Here is a 17,170-nt window from a genome sequence, read left to right on the forward strand (position 1 = left end):
GATTAAAATGAATTTCATTGTGATATTGTCATGTAATTGATATGCACAAACCATTATGTCAAAGTGAAAAGAAAATTCTACAAATGTTAACATTAATAAAAATGAAATAACTAAAATATAGTTCTCAAAAGTATTCACTCCTTTTGTTTAGACAAGCCTAAATTAGTTCAAGAGTAAAAATTGTCTTAAGAAGGCTCCTCAGTCAAGTATTGAATTTCAAGCACAGATTCAACTACATAGACTTTTTTGAAAGCCTCATAAAGAAGGGCAGTGATTGGTAGATGCGTAACAATAGCAAATAAGACATTGACTATTTCTTTAAGTATGGTCAACTGAATCATTATGCGGAGGGTGATGTATTAAACCACCCAGACACAAGAAAGATACAGTCGTCTTTCTGAACTGAGCTGCAGGACAGGAAGGAACCTGCTCAGGGGATGTCACCATGAGGTCACTGGTGATTTTAAAACAGCTATAGAGTTGTGAAGGTGGAAAACTGAAGATGGATCAACAACATTGTTGTTACTACGTCCTTATAAGGCTTTATGCAATACCATTGCAACATTATATGCATGTATAAAGGCTTGGTTTTTAGACACAGAGAGAAAGTGCATATGCTGTTGCATAATGCCTTATAAGGACATAGTGGGATGGAGAAATTTGACGAGAGAGACGGACGAAGAGGAAGAAATAGAAGAATATAACTTTTACAGAAAGTCAGAACAGACATAACTAACAAACGTATGGAGAGACATTCCCTAAAAAAAATTAAATGAAAGAGAAAAAACAGTCTTATGACAAACAGCAGGAAGACATAGAAAGGAGAAGGTGGGGCTCTGGACCGGTCTTATGACAAACAGCAGGAGAGACATAGAGAGAGTGTGGATGAAATAAAGGAGTAGAGAATAGTAGAGAAAAAAAACAAGAAAAGGGGAGTTTATGAGAAAAAGGGAGTGAGGGAATGGAGAGAGAGAGAGATAGGGTACGATACAGCTGAGATTTGGAAGAGGAAATGAAGGAGAGAAAGAGAAGAACGGAGGGAGGGAGAGAAGCAGTGAAAGAGGGCAAGAGAGAGGCGTTAGTGGGGTATGATAGAGCTGAGAGTTAAGGCAAGCCACAGGAAGGGAGAGAGAGAAGGGAGGAAGGGATAGGAGTGAAAAAGGGCAAGAGAGCGGTGTTAGGGGTTATGATACAGCTGAGGATTTGGAGAAGAAATTAAGCCACAGGAAAAAGAATGAGAGAGAGAAGGAGGAAGAGAAGAAAAAGGGAGGGAGAGAAGGAGTGAAAGAGGGCAAGGGAGAGGCTTAAAGGGGGTACGATACATAAGACGGAACGCCACAGGAAGGAGAGAAAGAAGGGAGGGAGAGAGAAGGAGTGAAAGAGGGCAAGGGAGAGGCTTAAAGGGGGTACGATACATAGGAAAGGAACGCCACAGGAAGGAGAGAAAGAAGGGAGGGAGAGAGAAGGAGTGAAAGAGGGCAAGGGAGAGGCGTGTATGGAAGAGGGAGAGGCCAGCTCAGGGCGCCGTGGAAACGAAGGTTTCCTGTCTAAGGAGGAAAGAATCTCTCATCTCTGTGTGTGTGTGTGTGTGTGTGTGTGTGTGATATACTGTACTCTGGAGCTAAGGGGTATAGAGGGGGGTCTGCTGAGACTGCTTGTGGTGCAGTGTGTGTGTTGGGTGGCGGGGGATCAGTAAGGGGGCCTGGGCATTCTGCCCAAAGGGAGGTCATTGAGGAAAAGAGTGAGAGGAAGGGGGAGCCGTGTGTGTGTGTGTGTGTGTGTGTGCATACATATGGTGGCGTATGTCCATGCCTCAACAATACTCTGAATAGCAGTGTGTGTGAGAAGTTAGGGAGGTTCTTATGGAATGCAGAGCCACTGTTGTGAGTTGGCACGCAGTGAGAAGTGTGTGTGTACTGTATGTCTACTGTGTGTGTGTAACTAACTGTAGCACTGACTTCATTGTGGTGAGGAGTCTGTTCTATATTACTGTATATTGGAGATCTTTTCTATATTATAGAATTGCAGTGTGTATCCCAACAGGTTTACACTTATTCCAGTTCAGTGGGTTTACTGTAAAAATGTGTTAATATCACAGAGTAGACTTTATGGCTCTAACAGCCCTGTAACCCTTCGTTGACATTAATGTGTAGCTGATGAGGGAAGCTTTAATGAAAGAGGTCAGTAGATGAAAATGCTGCCTTTGTGAATAAATAAATGAAACCGTGTGTGTGTGTGTGTGGTGTGGGTGTGGTGTGTGTATTGTTTTGAAGCTGGCTGCAGCTGGTGTAGTATAGCAACGTCTCCCCCTCAGCACCTGAACTAACTGTTACTGACCTCTTCTATGGAAGCTTCCACCACCAGCTACACACTGATGTCATTGACAGATCCGTGTTAGACTCTGACCTCACACAGTTACTCACATAAATCTGGAGTCAGGATTTGACGCTCACTAAGGAGTTCACTGGGTCAAAGCTTTTTTGCTGACTCTGGAAAGCGGGGGGACTGTGTGTGTGTGTGCACATATGCAAGTGTGTACGTACACATTTGTGTGTGTGTGAGTGCAATGCATACTGTGTGTATGCGTGCGTTCGTACAGTGTGAGTGTGTGTATGGGGCATCTTAAGTGAGCGTTTGGTTGACAGGTCAGACGTGTACTCTTCGCAGCATGCTGTGACACTGGGTGGAACTTCCCCTAGTCTTCCACTAGCGTTTAGCAGCTCTAACAGACGTCTAGTTCTCTCTCACAGAACCACTGTACTGTACAGGGAGTTGCTGACGTGTGTGTGTCTGAGCGTTTGAGAAAATGGGACAGTGTGTGTGTGTGTGTGTGTGTGTAATTGCACATTTACGAGAGGAATAGGATGAAAGACAGAGAGATAGCAAGTGGGCTTGTTGAGGCAAGTGTGAGTGGGTGTATGTGTAGACTTTAGTGTAGAGGGGAGTGTGGAGGGGAGGTTAGAGGGGAGTGTAGATGTGTGTCGAACATGGGAGGCCCAAGGGAGACACAATTATCTCATTCAGACACACACCACACTGTCCCAGTCTGTTTCTCTATGGGAGGTAGAGGGGGACAAAGGCTTCTCTGAGAGCAGCTTCTACAAAGAGCAGCTGACCCCATCCCATGGCTCAGTGAGGAAGTGTATGGGGCGAACAAACACACACTCTGCCCTGTACTCATCCCCCCACTCATCCAGCCCCTCACCCTCCCTATATCCAGCCCCTCACCCTCCCTATATCCAGCCCCTCACCCTCCCTATATCCAGCCCCTCACCCTCCCTATATCCAGCCCCTCACCCTCCCTATATCCAGCCCCTCACCCTCCCTATATCCAGCCCCTCACCCTCCCTTATCCAAACCCTCACCCTACCTTATCCAAACCCTCACCCTCCCTTATCCAGCCCCTCACCCTCCCTATATCCAGCCCCTCACCCTCCCTATATCCAGCCCCTCACCCTCCCTTATCCAAACCCTCACCCTCCCTATATCCAGCCCCTCACCCTCCCTATATCCAGCCCCTCACCCTCCCTATATCCAGCCCCTCACCCTCCCTATGACCAGCCCCTCACCCTCCCTATGACCAGCCCCTCACCCTCCCTATATCCGGCCCCACACCCTCCCTATGACCAGCCCCTCACCCTCCCTATATCCGGCCCCACACCCTCCCTATGACCAGCCCCTCACCCTCCCTATATCCAGCCCCTCACCCTCCCTATATCCGGCCCCACACCCTCCCTATGACCAGCCCCTCACCCTCCCTATATCCAGCCCCTCACCCTTCCTATATCCAGCCCCTCACCCTCCCTATAACCAGCCCCTCACCCTCCCTATAACCAGCCCCTCACCCTCCCTATAACTAGCCCCTCACCCTCCCAGTCTAGCCCCTCACCCTCCCAGTCTAGCCCCTCACCCTCCCTATATCTGACCCCTCACCCTCCCTATAACCGACCCCTCACCCTCCCTATAACCAGCCCCTCACCCTCCCCATATCCAGCCCCACACCCTCCCTATATCCAGCCCCTCACCCTCCCTATATCCAGCCCCTCACCCTCCCTATATCCAGCCCCTCACCCTCCCTATATCCAGCCCCTCACCCTCCCTATATCCAGCCCCTCACCCTCCCTATATCCAGCCCCTCACCCTCCTTATATCCAGCCCCTCACCCTCCTTATATCTGACCCCTCACCCTCCTTATATCTGACCCCTCACCCTCCCTATAACCAGCCCCTCACCCTCCCCATATCCAGCCCCTCACCCTCCTTATAACCAGCTCTCACCCTCCCTATAACCAGCCCCTCACCCTCACCCTCCTTATAACCAGCCCTCACCCTCCCCATATCCAGCCCCTCACCCTCCCTATAACCAGCCCCTCACCCTCCCTATAACTAGCCCCTCACCCTCCCAGTCTAGCCCCTCACCCTCCCTATATCTGACCCCTCACCCTCCCTATAACCGACCCCTCACCCTCCCTATAACCAGCCCCTCACCCTCCCCATATCCAGCCCCACACCCTCCCTTATCCAGCCCCTCACCCTCCCTATATCCAGCCCCTCACCCTCCCTATATCCAGCCCCTCACCCTCCCTATATCCAGCCCCTCACCCTCCCTTATCCAAACCCTCACCCTCCCTATATCCAGCCCCTCACCCTCCCTATGACCAGCCCCTCACCCTCCCTATATCCGGCCCCACACCCTCCCTATGACCAGCCCCTCACCCTCCCTATATCCGGCCCCACACCCTCCCTATGACCAGCCCCTCACCCTCCCTATATCCAGCCCCTCACCCTCCCTATATCCGGCCCCACACCCTCCCTATGACCAGCCCCTCACCCTCCCTATATCCGGCCCCACACCCTCCCTATGACCAGCCCCTCACCCTCCCTATATCCAGCCCCTCACCCTCCCTATATCCAGCCCCTCACCCTCCCTATAACCAGCCCCTCACCCTCCCAGTCTAGCCCCTCACCCTCCCTATATCTGACCCCTCACCCTCCCTATAACCGGCCCCTCACCCTCCCTATAACCAGCCCCTCACCCTCCCCATATCCAGCCCCACACCCTCCCTATATCCAGCCCCTCACCCTCCCTATATCCAGCCCCTCACCCTCCTTATATCTGACCCCTCACCCTCCTTATATCTGACCCCTCACCCTCCCTATAACCAGCCCCTCACCCTCCCCATATCCAGCCCCTCACCCTCCTTATAACCAGCTCTCACCCTCCCTATAACCAGCCCCTCACCCTCACCCTCCTTATAACCAGCCCTCACCCTCCCCATATCCAGCCTCTCACCCTCCTTATAACCAGCCCTCACCCTCCCTATAACCAGCCCCTCACCCTCCCTATAACTAGCCCCTCACCCTCCCAGTCTAGCCCCTCACCCTCCCTATATCTGACCCCTCACCCTCCCTATAACCGACCCCTCACCCTCCCTATAACCAGCCCCTCACCCTCCCCATATCCAGCCCCACACCCTCCCTATATCCAGCCCCTCACCCTCCCTATATCCAGCCCCTCACCCTCCTTATATCTGACCCCTCACCCTCCTTATATCTGACCCCTCACCCTCCTTATATCTGACCCCTCACCCTCCTTATATCTGACCCCTCACCCTCCCTATAACCAGCCCCTCACCCTCCTTATAACCAGCTCTCACCCTCCCTATAACCAGCCCCTCACCCTCACCCTCCTTATAACCAGCCCTCACCCTCCCCATATCCAGCCTCTCACCCTCCTTATAACCAGCCCTCACCCTCCTTATAACCAGCCCCTCACCCTCCCCATATCCAGCCCCTCACCCTCCTTATAACCAGCCCTCACCCTCCCTATAACCAGCCCCTCACCCTCCCTATATCCAGCTCTTCACTTCATATAACTGTTCTGATATTTGACAAAAGGCACTGTTGATCAAGATGTTTGTGTGGCTGTCACATCCTTGATGGTGTGTGTGTGTGTGTCTTTGTTATGGTCTCGAACATTGTTTTGTGTCTTGCGTAATAAAATGTTAAAATACTTTAATTTGCTGTAGTGTTTTTACATCCGTGTCTTAAACCTGTGTGTGTGTGTGTGTGTAACATGATGTGCGTGTGTACTAGGGTTTTTGTTATGTGTGTAACAACTATGTGTGTGCAAAAGCTCTTGTGTGTGTGCAACATTTGCGTGTGTGTGCAACATTTGCGTGTATGTGTGTGTGTAACATGATGTGTGTAAAGGCCTCTGTGCGTGCGTGTGTGTAGAATGATGTGTGTGTAACGTGTGTATGTAACGTGTGTGAAAGCTCTTGTTGCGTGTGAGAAAGTTGCTTCTGAACAAACCCAGTCCCACCCAGTTGATGGAAATATGCACAGAGAGCCATGTCTCAATGCTACAGTTAATTGCCTGTGGCTACTGAGGAAAAGCAGTTTGGATCTGGGTCATGCTATTGTATTCATGCCCAGTAACATACCATCATTTAGCTATAGGATTACCATCCCATAATATTTAGCTATAGGATTACCATACCATACCATAATATTTAGCTATAGGATTACCATCCCATAATATTTAGCTATAGGATTACCATCCCATAATATTTAGCAATAGGATAACCATACCATAATACTTAGCAATAGGATAACCATACCATAATACTTAGCTATATGATTACCATACCATAATACTTAGCTATATGATAACCATACCATAATACTTAGCTATAGGATAACCATACCATAATATTTAGCTATAGGATTACCATACCATAATATTTAGCTATAGGATTACCATACCATAATACTTTGCTATAGAGTAGGATTACTATACCATACAATAATACTTTGCTATAGGATAGGATAACCATACAATAATACTTAGCTATAGGATAGGATAACCATACCATACCATAATACTTAGCTATAGGATAACCATACCATACCATAATACTTAGCTGTAGGATAACCATACCATACCATACCATAATACTTAGCTATGTGATTACCATACCATAAATCTTAGCTATAGGATAACCATACCATACCATAATACTTAGCTATATGATAACCATACCATAATACTTAGCTATATGATTACCATACCATAATACTTAGCTATATGATTACCATACCATAATATTTAGCTATAGGATAACCATACCATAATACTTAGCTATAGGATAGAATAACCCTACCATACCATAATACTTAGCTGTAGGATAACCATACCATAATACTTAGCGATAGGATAGGATAACCATACCATAATATTTAGCTATAGGATAACCATACCATAATACTTAGCTAAAGGATTACTATACCATACCATAATATTTAGCTATATGATTACCATACCATACCATAATATTTAGCTATAGGATTACCATACCATAATATTTAGCTATAGGATTACCATACCATAATACTTAGCTAAAGGATTACCATACCATAATACTTAGCTAAAGGATTACCATACCATACTGTAATATTTAGCTATATGATTACCATACCATAATATTTAGCTATAGGATTACCATACCATAATAGTTAGCTACAGGATTACCATACCATACCATAATAGTTAGCTATAGGATTACCATACCATACCATAATATTTAGCTGTAGGATTACTATACCATAATATTTAGCTATTGGATTACCATATCATAATATTTAGCTATATGATAACCATACCATAATACTTATCCTATAGCTAAATATTATGGTATGGTTATCCTATTGCTAACCATACCATACAATAATACTTAGCAATAGGATAACCATACCATACCATAATATTTAGCTATAGGATAACCATACCATAATACTTAGCTGTAGGATAACCATACCATACCATAATATTTAGCTATATGATAACCATACCACACCATAATACTTAGCAATAGGATAACCATACCATAATATTTAGCTATATGATAACCATACCATAATACTTAGCTGTAGGATAACCATACCATACCATAATATTTAGCTATATGATAACCATACCACACCATAATACTTAGCAATAGGATTACCATACCATACTACTTAGCAATAGGATAACCATACCATAATACTTAGCAATAGGATAACCATACCATAATACTTAGCTATAGGATAACCATACCATAATATTTAGCTATAGGATAACCATACCATACCATAATATTTAGCTATAGGATTACCATACCATATCATAATACTTTGCTATAGGGTAGGATTACTATACCATACCATAATATTTAGCTATAGGATAACCATGCCATAATACTTAGCTGTAGGATAACCATACCATACCATAATACTTAGCTGTAGGATAACCATACCATAATATTTAGCTATATGATAACCATACCATACCATAATATTTAGCTATAGGATTACCATACCATAATATTTAGCTATAGGATTACCATACCATAATACTTAGCTATAGGATTACCATACCATAATATTTAGCTATAGGATTACCATACCATAATATTTAGCTATAGGATTACCATACCATATCATAATACTTTGCTATAGGGTAGGATTACTATACCATACCATAATATTTAGCTATAGGATTACCATACCATATCATAATATTTAGCTATAGGATTACCATACCATACCATAATATTTAGCTATAGGATAACCATACCATTCAATAATACTTAGCTATAGGATAGGATAACCATACCATAATACTTAGCTATAGGATAACCATACCATAATACTTAGCTATAGGATAGGATAACCATACCATAATATTTAGCTGATCCTGATCAGCTGATCTAACTGGGGAGTAGTTAAAGGAAAGACCAGAGTTGTTCCTAATCAGCTGATCTGACTGAGGAGTAGTTATAGGAAATATTGGAGTTGATCCTGATCAGCTGATCTGGCTGGGGAGTAGTTATAGGAAAGATTGGAGTTGATCCTGATCAGCTGATCTGACTGGGGAGTAGTTATAGGAAATATTGGAGTTGATCCTGATCAGCTGATCTGACTGGGGAGTAGTTATAGGAAATATTGGAGTTGATCCTGATCAGCTGATCTGACTGGGGAGTAGTTAAAGGAAAGACCAGAGTTGTTCCTAGTCATGTTAGATGGTTAGAAAAACTCCTGTTCTACTAGTGGAAATGTGATTGTTTGTTATTCTTTGATTGGTCATGGCCTTCACTAACGAGCATTATGATTGTCCCTTCTCTACTGGTGGGTGGGAATACTATAGTTGCCATGGTGTCATTGGACGAGCCTTTGGACCTGAAGCTTCCACAGGCCAATGGGAGGGTCAGGTTGGGAAAGAGGGCGTGTTCGGCCTCCATCTGTGCCCCCCTCAGTGCCACACGACAACGTCTGCTACGTAACCTACCGATGACCTACCCCTCACCACCTCCCTCTCCAGGTAATCTCTCTCTCTCTCACTCCCTCACTCACATAAATCCCTCTATTCATTTCTCGTTGTCTTAGAGGCCAGTGAGTCCATGTGTGTCCCAAGTGGCACCGTATTCCCTTTACAGTGCACTTGGCCCATATGGCTCTGGTTAAAAGTAGTACACTATTTAGGGAAAGGTACCATTTGGGACATGGACCACGTCTGAAATCAACATCATGCTCCTCTCATTACCCGCTGTTGTATACACTTAAAATGTTGTTATGGAGTGTGAGTGTGTCATTATGGACAGCAGAGTGGCACTGCAGCTGAACACTCAGTATTATGCCAACGACAGCCTCGCTAACCAATGATAGCCTCGCTAACCAATGACAGCCTTGCTAACCAACGATAGCCTCGCTAACCAACGATAGCCTCGCTAACCAATGACAGCCTCGCTAACCAATGACAGCCTCGCTAACCAACGATAGCCTCGCTAACCAACGATAGCCTTGCTAACCAATGACAGCCTCGCTAACCAGCGATAGCCTCGCTAAACAACGACAGCCACGCTAACCAAAGATAGCATTGGTTAGTAAGGCTATATAAGTGGTGTCAGTCTGTGTCTTTGTGAGAGACTGAGAGAGAAAAGAGAGACAGAGAGAGTGTGTGTGTGTGTGTGTGTGTGTGTGTGTGCTGCTCATATGTACTATACATGGCTCTCGTGTGTGACCTCACCCCAACTCCCCCCACCAGGTACCCCCCTGTACCACCAGGAGAGGGCAGGTTCCTGCACCCCCCCTGCCATGGACCTGAGTCTCTCCCCCTCCTCCCGCCATGCACCCTCCCCCTCTGCCTCCCCCTCCTCACCCCTGGACTACCCACCCAGCTGCAGCCCAGCCACACCCATCTACTCCAGGGTAAGTCAGCGTGTTTCCACAGGAGGTTGGTGGCACCTTCATTAGGGAGGACGGGCTCATGGTAATGACTGGAGCGCAGTAAGTGGAATGGTATGAAATACATCAAACATGTGGTTTCCATGTGTTTGATGCCAATCCATTTACTCCGTTCCAGACATTATTATGAGCCGTCCTCCGCTCAGCAGTCTCCACTGGTGCGTGTGTGTGACAGGGAGGAAGAAGTTGCCCTAGCTACAGATCTAGGATCAGCTTATACAACTCCTCCCAAGCATAACAGTCAGGGGGATAATGCAAACGTATCTTAGGTCAGTATGTGTAGGGGCAACTTGATCCTTTCCTGAGTCAAACCAATGTGCAATGATGGGTGGGGTGACAGCCGGGTGAGCCTGTATGTAATAAACTTGGGCCTGTATTCACAAAGCCACTCAGAGTAGGAGACTAACTTATTCATTATGATTTAAGAAGGCAGAATTGATCCTCGATGAACACTACTTCTCTGAGACGCTTTGTGAATACGGCCTGTTGTGTGAGAAACATTTGAAACAATTTCATGGTGACAGTTTTATTTAACACAAAACTGATCTATTTTGCGTCTGAAGGGAAAACAAGATTTAGTAAGAGAGAAGAGAGTTCTCTCTATAGAGCTTCTTAGTATAGAGGTTCATCTTAGTGAGTGTGAGTGTGAATGCGTGTGTGTGTCTACGTGTGGCAGGCAGTCTGGTCAGAATGTGGGATAGTTGATTAGTGAATACACTCCACACATAGTGGACAGAAGTGAATTAAATCTGTAGTGAATCTAATTTGGCAGCATGCTGTCTGCACACAGTCATACTGTGGTTCTCACTTAATCAGATTTAAAACAGGGCTGCAGGGGTAACAGACAGACGGACGGACAGACGGACAGACGGACGGACAGACGGACAGACGGACGGGCAGACAGACAGACGGGCAGACAGACAGACGGGCAGACAGACAGACTGGCAGACAGACAGACGGGCAGACAGAGTGACTGCCCTTAGTTGACACACTCTCATCATCATTCTCCTCACTCTCTCACTCTCTCACACACTCACTCTCTCTCACTCTCACTCAGGAAGCAGCTCTCCCTTGTTACCTGGAAGGCGGTGCTTCTCCGCAGGGCTTCCAGATCTTCTTGCCAATCGGAACCACAGGGGGCGGGTTCAACCTGCCCTCCTCCATGTTCATTAGTCAGCCCGGGGAGAAGCGGGCGTCACCCGATCCCTCATCGGACGAGCAGCTGGCCTGCCATTGGATGAAGGTATGCGATTGACATGTGGACAGGAGAGGGGGTGTGTGTGTGGACGGCATAGAGTACCCTGGGGTGCATTCAGAATTGTAACGTTGCAAAACTCTTTGCCACAGTTTACTGTTTATACCTGTATTTGCTTTGTACTCACACACTCATAATGCTCTCGACAAATGTACATCCATCCATCGATTCATAGCACATTACAATCTGGATTGCACTGCGACAACTGTCAGCATGTACTTCAAATGTGTGGAAGTATGAGTATGACTTTTCTCCTTCTATAAAACATATACAGCATATATCATATGCTCAGCTCCAGTTCACTTACCTGAAATGCTCTAGTCTAAATGGACTCTTTCCCGTTCTCCCTCTCACTCGCTCTCTCTTTCTCTCTCCTTCCCTTTCTCTCTACCTCTCCCTCATCCCTCTCTTCCTCCCTCTCTCTCTGCTCTCTAGTGCCACCTGCTGTTTGACTCGTTACAGGACCTGGTGGATCACATCAATGACTACCATGTCAAACCTGAAAAGGATTCTGGGTACTGCTGCCACTGGGAGGGCTGTGCCCGCAACGGGAGGGGATTCAACGCCAGGTAAGAGGGGCTTATTCTTCAGCGTGTAGGTATGAGGGTCTCTAATCTTCAGATATAAAGGTGCCCCTAATCAGATTTAAAAGTGGATTAAAAAAAAATCGGACTCTTTTTTTTTTTTTTTTACAAATTACTATAAAAACATACACTGAGTGTACCAAACATTATGAACACATGCTCTTTCCATGACAGACTGACCAGGTGAATCCAGGAGAAAGCTATGATCCCTTATTGATGTTAAATCCACTTCAATCAGTGTAGATGAAGGGGAGGAGACAGGTTAAATACGTAGTTTTAAGCCTTTGAGACAATTGAGACATGGATTGTGTGTGTGTACCATTCAGAGGGTGAACGGACAAGACAAAATATCGAAGTGCCTTTGAACGGGGTTTGGTAGTACGTGCCAGGCGCACTGGTTTGTGTCAAGAACTGCAACGCCGCTGGTTTTTTCACGCTCAACAGTTTCCCGTGTGTATCAAGAATGGACCACCACCCAAAGGAAATTCAGTCAACTTGACACAACTGTGGGAAGCATTGGAGTCAACATGGGCCAGCATTCCTGTGGAATGCTTTTGACACCTTGTAGAGTCCATGCCCTGACGAATTGAGGCTGTTCTGAGGCCAAAATAAAAGGGTGGGGGGGTGCAACTCAATATTAAGGTGTTCTTAATGTTTTGTACACTCAGTGTATATTCACCACTTATGTAAGTGTGTAAAGCTTTATTCACTCTGTGTGTGTGTGTGTGTGTGTGTGTGTGTGTGTGTGTGTGTGTGTGTGTGTGTGTGTGTGTGTGTGTGTGTGTGTGTGTGTGTGTGTGTTCCCCCCAGGTACAAGATGTTGATCCACATCAGGACTCACACCAATGAGAAGCCTCACCACTGTCCCACCTGCAACAAGAGCTTTTCTCGCCTGGAGAACCTCAAGATACACACACGCTCACACACAGGTCAGTACACACACACACAGGTCAGTACACGCGCACATACACACACACAGCTCAGTACACACACACACACACACACACACACACACACACACACACACACACACAGGTCAGTACATGCGCACATACACACACACACACAGCTCAGTACACACACACACACACACACAGGTCAGTTTGATTATTTTTGCTAAAGAACAGCTGTTTATTTCCCCTCCTAAAGGCTGTCTCGCGGGGTTAAGAGTCCGCTGTGCTGTTATGTCTCTTTGTCAGAACCTCTCGCCGTGTTTTTTTATTGTGGTTGTGGGTTACTTCGGGTCGGATTAAAGGCATGCATACATGTCGCACACACAGGCATATAATCTTTAATGCATGCATACCGTCATTCAAAGATGCTTTTCTGGCATACCTGTCCAAGAAGAAATGCTAACACCATATGCATTCCACAGTCTGAAGATCTGTCAGTTGACAAGAAATTTCACACCCATCCTTCTCTCCTCTTTCCCTCTCCCAGGAGAGAAGCCGTACATCTGTCCGTACGAGGGCTGCAGCAAGCGCTACTCCAACTCCAGCGACCGCTTCAAGCACACGCGCACCCACTACGTCGACAAGCCATACTACTGCAAGATGGCTGGCTGCCTTAAACGCTACACCGACCCCAGCTCCCTCCGCAAACACATCAAGGCCCACGGACACTTCGTCGCGACCCAGGAACAGGCCTCCTCGGTCGGGCTCGGGGTGTTCCTCAAAGGGGGTGGTCTCCACGGAGGTAATGGTGGAGGGGTCTCCGAGATGGGCTATGTCGGCGGGGCCCATATTATCCTCCCAGGAGGGGCCGCCGTGGCTTCTCTCCTAGGGGGACACCATCTGGGGGCCTCGCTGCCCCTCTCGGCCATGTGTGGCCCCCTGGATCTCAGCGGACTTGGTCACCCTGGAGCCTCCTTGTTCTCACTAGGTAGGGGAGGTGGGGGATTGGGTTGGTGTGATTCCTCCCTGCTCCCCTTCGGACTCTCGGCTGCATCCGTGTTTGGGCTGGCTTCCATGGGTCTGGGGCGGCTAGGGAGAGGGGAGAGCAGGAGGGAGGGGGAGGAGGAGGACGGGTGTGAAGAGGAGAGGGAGGATGAGGTATTGAATTTGTCTGCGGGAGGGTACGGAGGGACAGGGGCGGGGCGTGACCTCCCTTCCTGGGTGGTGATTCAATCCCCTGGGGCGCTGGTGCTCAAACCAGCTGTTGTCAGCTAGGGCCAGGGTGTGTGTGTGCTCAGCTTGTGTGTGTGTTCAGCTTGGGACACATGCTCACATGCCTATTTCTATGATCAAGGGACAGGGTGTGTGTGTAAGTTTCTGTGTGTGTGTTTGTGCCTAAACGATGCCTCGGAGCTGACAGTTGGTGTGTATGTGTGTGTGTGTGTGTGTGGGGGGGGGGGGGGGGGTAGGTGCTTTATGAAAGCTGCGTGGGGGTCAAAGGTAATTCTCCTTTTCAGACATGAAAAAATGATCATTTCAACACAAAACAGTAACAGCAGGCTAAAGAAAACAACAAGAAAACTATGGAAATGTACCTCAAACATTCCCTATGGACTTTTTCAATTGACTTTTCCCAATGGACATCCCTAATTGACATTCCCAATTGATTTGTGTGGCAACGCAGTTGGATTTATGTAATCACCATTATAATGTAAAGAAGAAGCAGCTGTTATTGAGAGAATTGAGGTAATATGCTCTTGTATGTTTTGTTAGGGTCTGTGCTGCATACAAATGATGACTATCTATGGACTATAACCGATAACAGCTACTGTTCGTCTGGATAGTCACTATAACAGTGGGTTTTATATCAGTGTCTTTACCTATTATGGCCACCAGGGGGAGGTAGAGAGCCAGGTAAATTCTGTCTAATCTTTCTAGCCTCACATCAGAACTGAATTGTTCTGTGTAGAAGTTGTCTGTAGCCACAGATCCTGGGTCAGCTTACCATCCTTAACCGTTAAAAAATGCAAAACTGACCTTAGATCAGTGTTTAGGGCCAACTTTATTCTCCTTCCTCCCCCTCTACTCAGACTCACAACAACAAACAGCCTTTAAAATCCCCTGTAGGGGATAGGCTCCTGAGGTTACAAGGTAATCAGTGGAAATATGTGGTACACACTACAGAGTGAACACAGTCTTGTTGAAGCATGTTGGATGTCAAACTACATTCTACATGCATCTGTGGAGTGGATTCTAACTTCCACTTTAGTCAAACGTTGATGACAATGGGAGACTAAGTTCAAATGTAACTGGAAGTTTAGGATTCGCCTTTGTTATTTTTTAAATATTTTTTTTACACAGGCATGGTTAGGGGTAGCCTTCACTCATGTTACCCGGTTACCCTGGGGTCCTCTGAGCTAAGAATGTGGTATTTAGTTCCATTGTCATGTAAAATAAAAAAAATAAACTGCCACCTGCATAGTTGTACGGTTGGTTGCCAGGACAACAGAGGTGTGGTTTGGCTATGATGTTTCGCTGACAATGACCCGCACCTTCCTCTCCCCTCAACCAACCTACTTGACCTGCAGTGGCTTCACACACCTAGGCTGCATCTGAAATGACCCCCTATCCCCTGTATAGTATTCCTTAAAAGGTAGTGCACTGTAAAGGGAATAGGGTGCTATTTCAGACACACACCTCATGTTTTATGACTGACGATCAAATCCAATAATGTTGAATGAATTAAGCTTAAAATATCTTGTATGTTTTTATCCTACAAACGGATCAAATCTGGTGTGGTCCGAACAGCGAACAGCCTTTAAAATATTCTGTAGGAAATAGACTCCTGAGGTTACAAGGTAATCAGTAGAAATCTTTGGTACACACTACAGGGCAAATACAGTCTTGTTGAAGCTTGTCAAACTACATTCTGAATCTATCTTACATAAGCATTTACATACCCCCCCTTCTCAAGTTTGTATAGGTATGATATCTCTGTTTCTTTTCATCACTTGTGTAAAAAAATGTTTTATTTGTCTTTCTGGTTAAGACGAGACGTTTCTGTTGAATGTTGAAGTTGTTCCTCTCTCTACCGCAACTAACTGCCATCTTATTTCGTCACTCGGTGACAATGTGTGTGTCCCAAATGGCACCCTATTCCCTATGAAGTGCGCTACTCAGTAGTGCACTACATAGGGAACAGGTTGCCATTTGGGGCGCACACAAAGACAATGATCCTATATCAGGATCTACAAACCCAACGATGACGCATTAACCCTTTGTGCGACAGACATTTCTCAATAAAGCCGACAAACCTCATAAAAGTATTATTTGCTAGTTGCTTATCCAACACAAGGTAGGGGATTGTTATTTGATCTGCACACCTTACCTGGCATCCAGTATTATTGGCCAAGTTAGGGATTTCTATTTGATCCAGGTTTTATTGATTAGATAAGTAGACCAAATGTAAACAGAAGTGTGTACATAACTGTGTAGTACTTATAATAGCTTCATTATTTGTATTTATTTACAGACAAATCACACAAAATAATACTTAGTCGTTGTTGTAAGTAGAATGTAACAATGTGCAACTCCACCATGCCAGTTGAATTTAAATGTAGTTACAAACCAGGAACTGTAAGGTTGATTGGAAAAACACGAGACTTTGGGTTCCCATATTGAGGTAACACAGAAAGTACAAATAGGACAGAGGTGAATTTACATATGAAGTCTACACATGCGCAAAGGGTTAACGTTAGACTATGGTCTACCTATTGCAGGCCAGCATCTGATATCATTTCTTATCCTCGTTTGCACATTAAGATTTTCTATTATTATTATGTATTTTTTTATGTTTCCAAGTGCCGGTTGTATGTATGTATGTATCATAAGTGAAATATACCGAAAATACACACAGCACATTCAATGAAGTACAGGTACATGTAATGCAAATGTATAAATATAGGTATTTTTTCCCCACGGTCAACGCTTTCATGACTGACTGTTTAAAGAGTTGACAAAAGGTGTGATTGGTGACATAGCTTTGTGTGTGTTCAGTTTTTTTTTACGAGGACTGTTAAACGGAAAATGTCATTAATGACGATGACGTGACGTCAATAAACAATTAACAAATCAAGTGGCATTGTTGTGTCA

At 45.8% G+C, this 17,170-nt stretch overlaps 1 protein-coding gene across 2 annotated transcripts in view; it reads left to right on the plus strand.

Moving 5' to 3' along the window:
- The window catches only part of LOC106590410 (zinc finger protein GLIS2), a 36,659-nt gene extending 19,506 nt beyond the window's left edge, over positions 1 to 17,153 (plus strand). For both annotated transcript variants that reach the window (XM_082966190.1, XM_082966191.1), the window contains exons 3-8: positions 9,190 to 9,363; positions 10,087 to 10,250; positions 11,344 to 11,529; positions 11,977 to 12,110; positions 12,936 to 13,054; positions 13,566 to 17,153. In XM_082966190.1, coding sequence (XP_082822316.1) covers positions 9,195 to 9,363; positions 10,087 to 10,250; positions 11,344 to 11,529; positions 11,977 to 12,110; positions 12,936 to 13,054; positions 13,566 to 14,293 — 1,500 coding nt within the window. In that variant the 5' untranslated portion in view covers positions 9,190 to 9,194 and the 3' untranslated portion in view covers positions 14,294 to 17,153. The remainder of the gene's footprint in view (positions 1 to 9,189; positions 9,364 to 10,086; positions 10,251 to 11,343; positions 11,530 to 11,976; positions 12,111 to 12,935; positions 13,055 to 13,565) is intronic.
- The last annotated feature ends 17 nt before the right edge of the window (positions 17,154 to 17,170 follow it).

Source organism: Salmo salar, chromosome 02 (assembly GCF_965601325.2).
Source record: "Salmo salar chromosome 02, fSalSal1, whole genome shotgun sequence".
In the NCBI taxonomy this organism is placed as follows: Eukaryota; Metazoa; Chordata; class Actinopteri; order Salmoniformes; family Salmonidae; genus Salmo; species Salmo salar.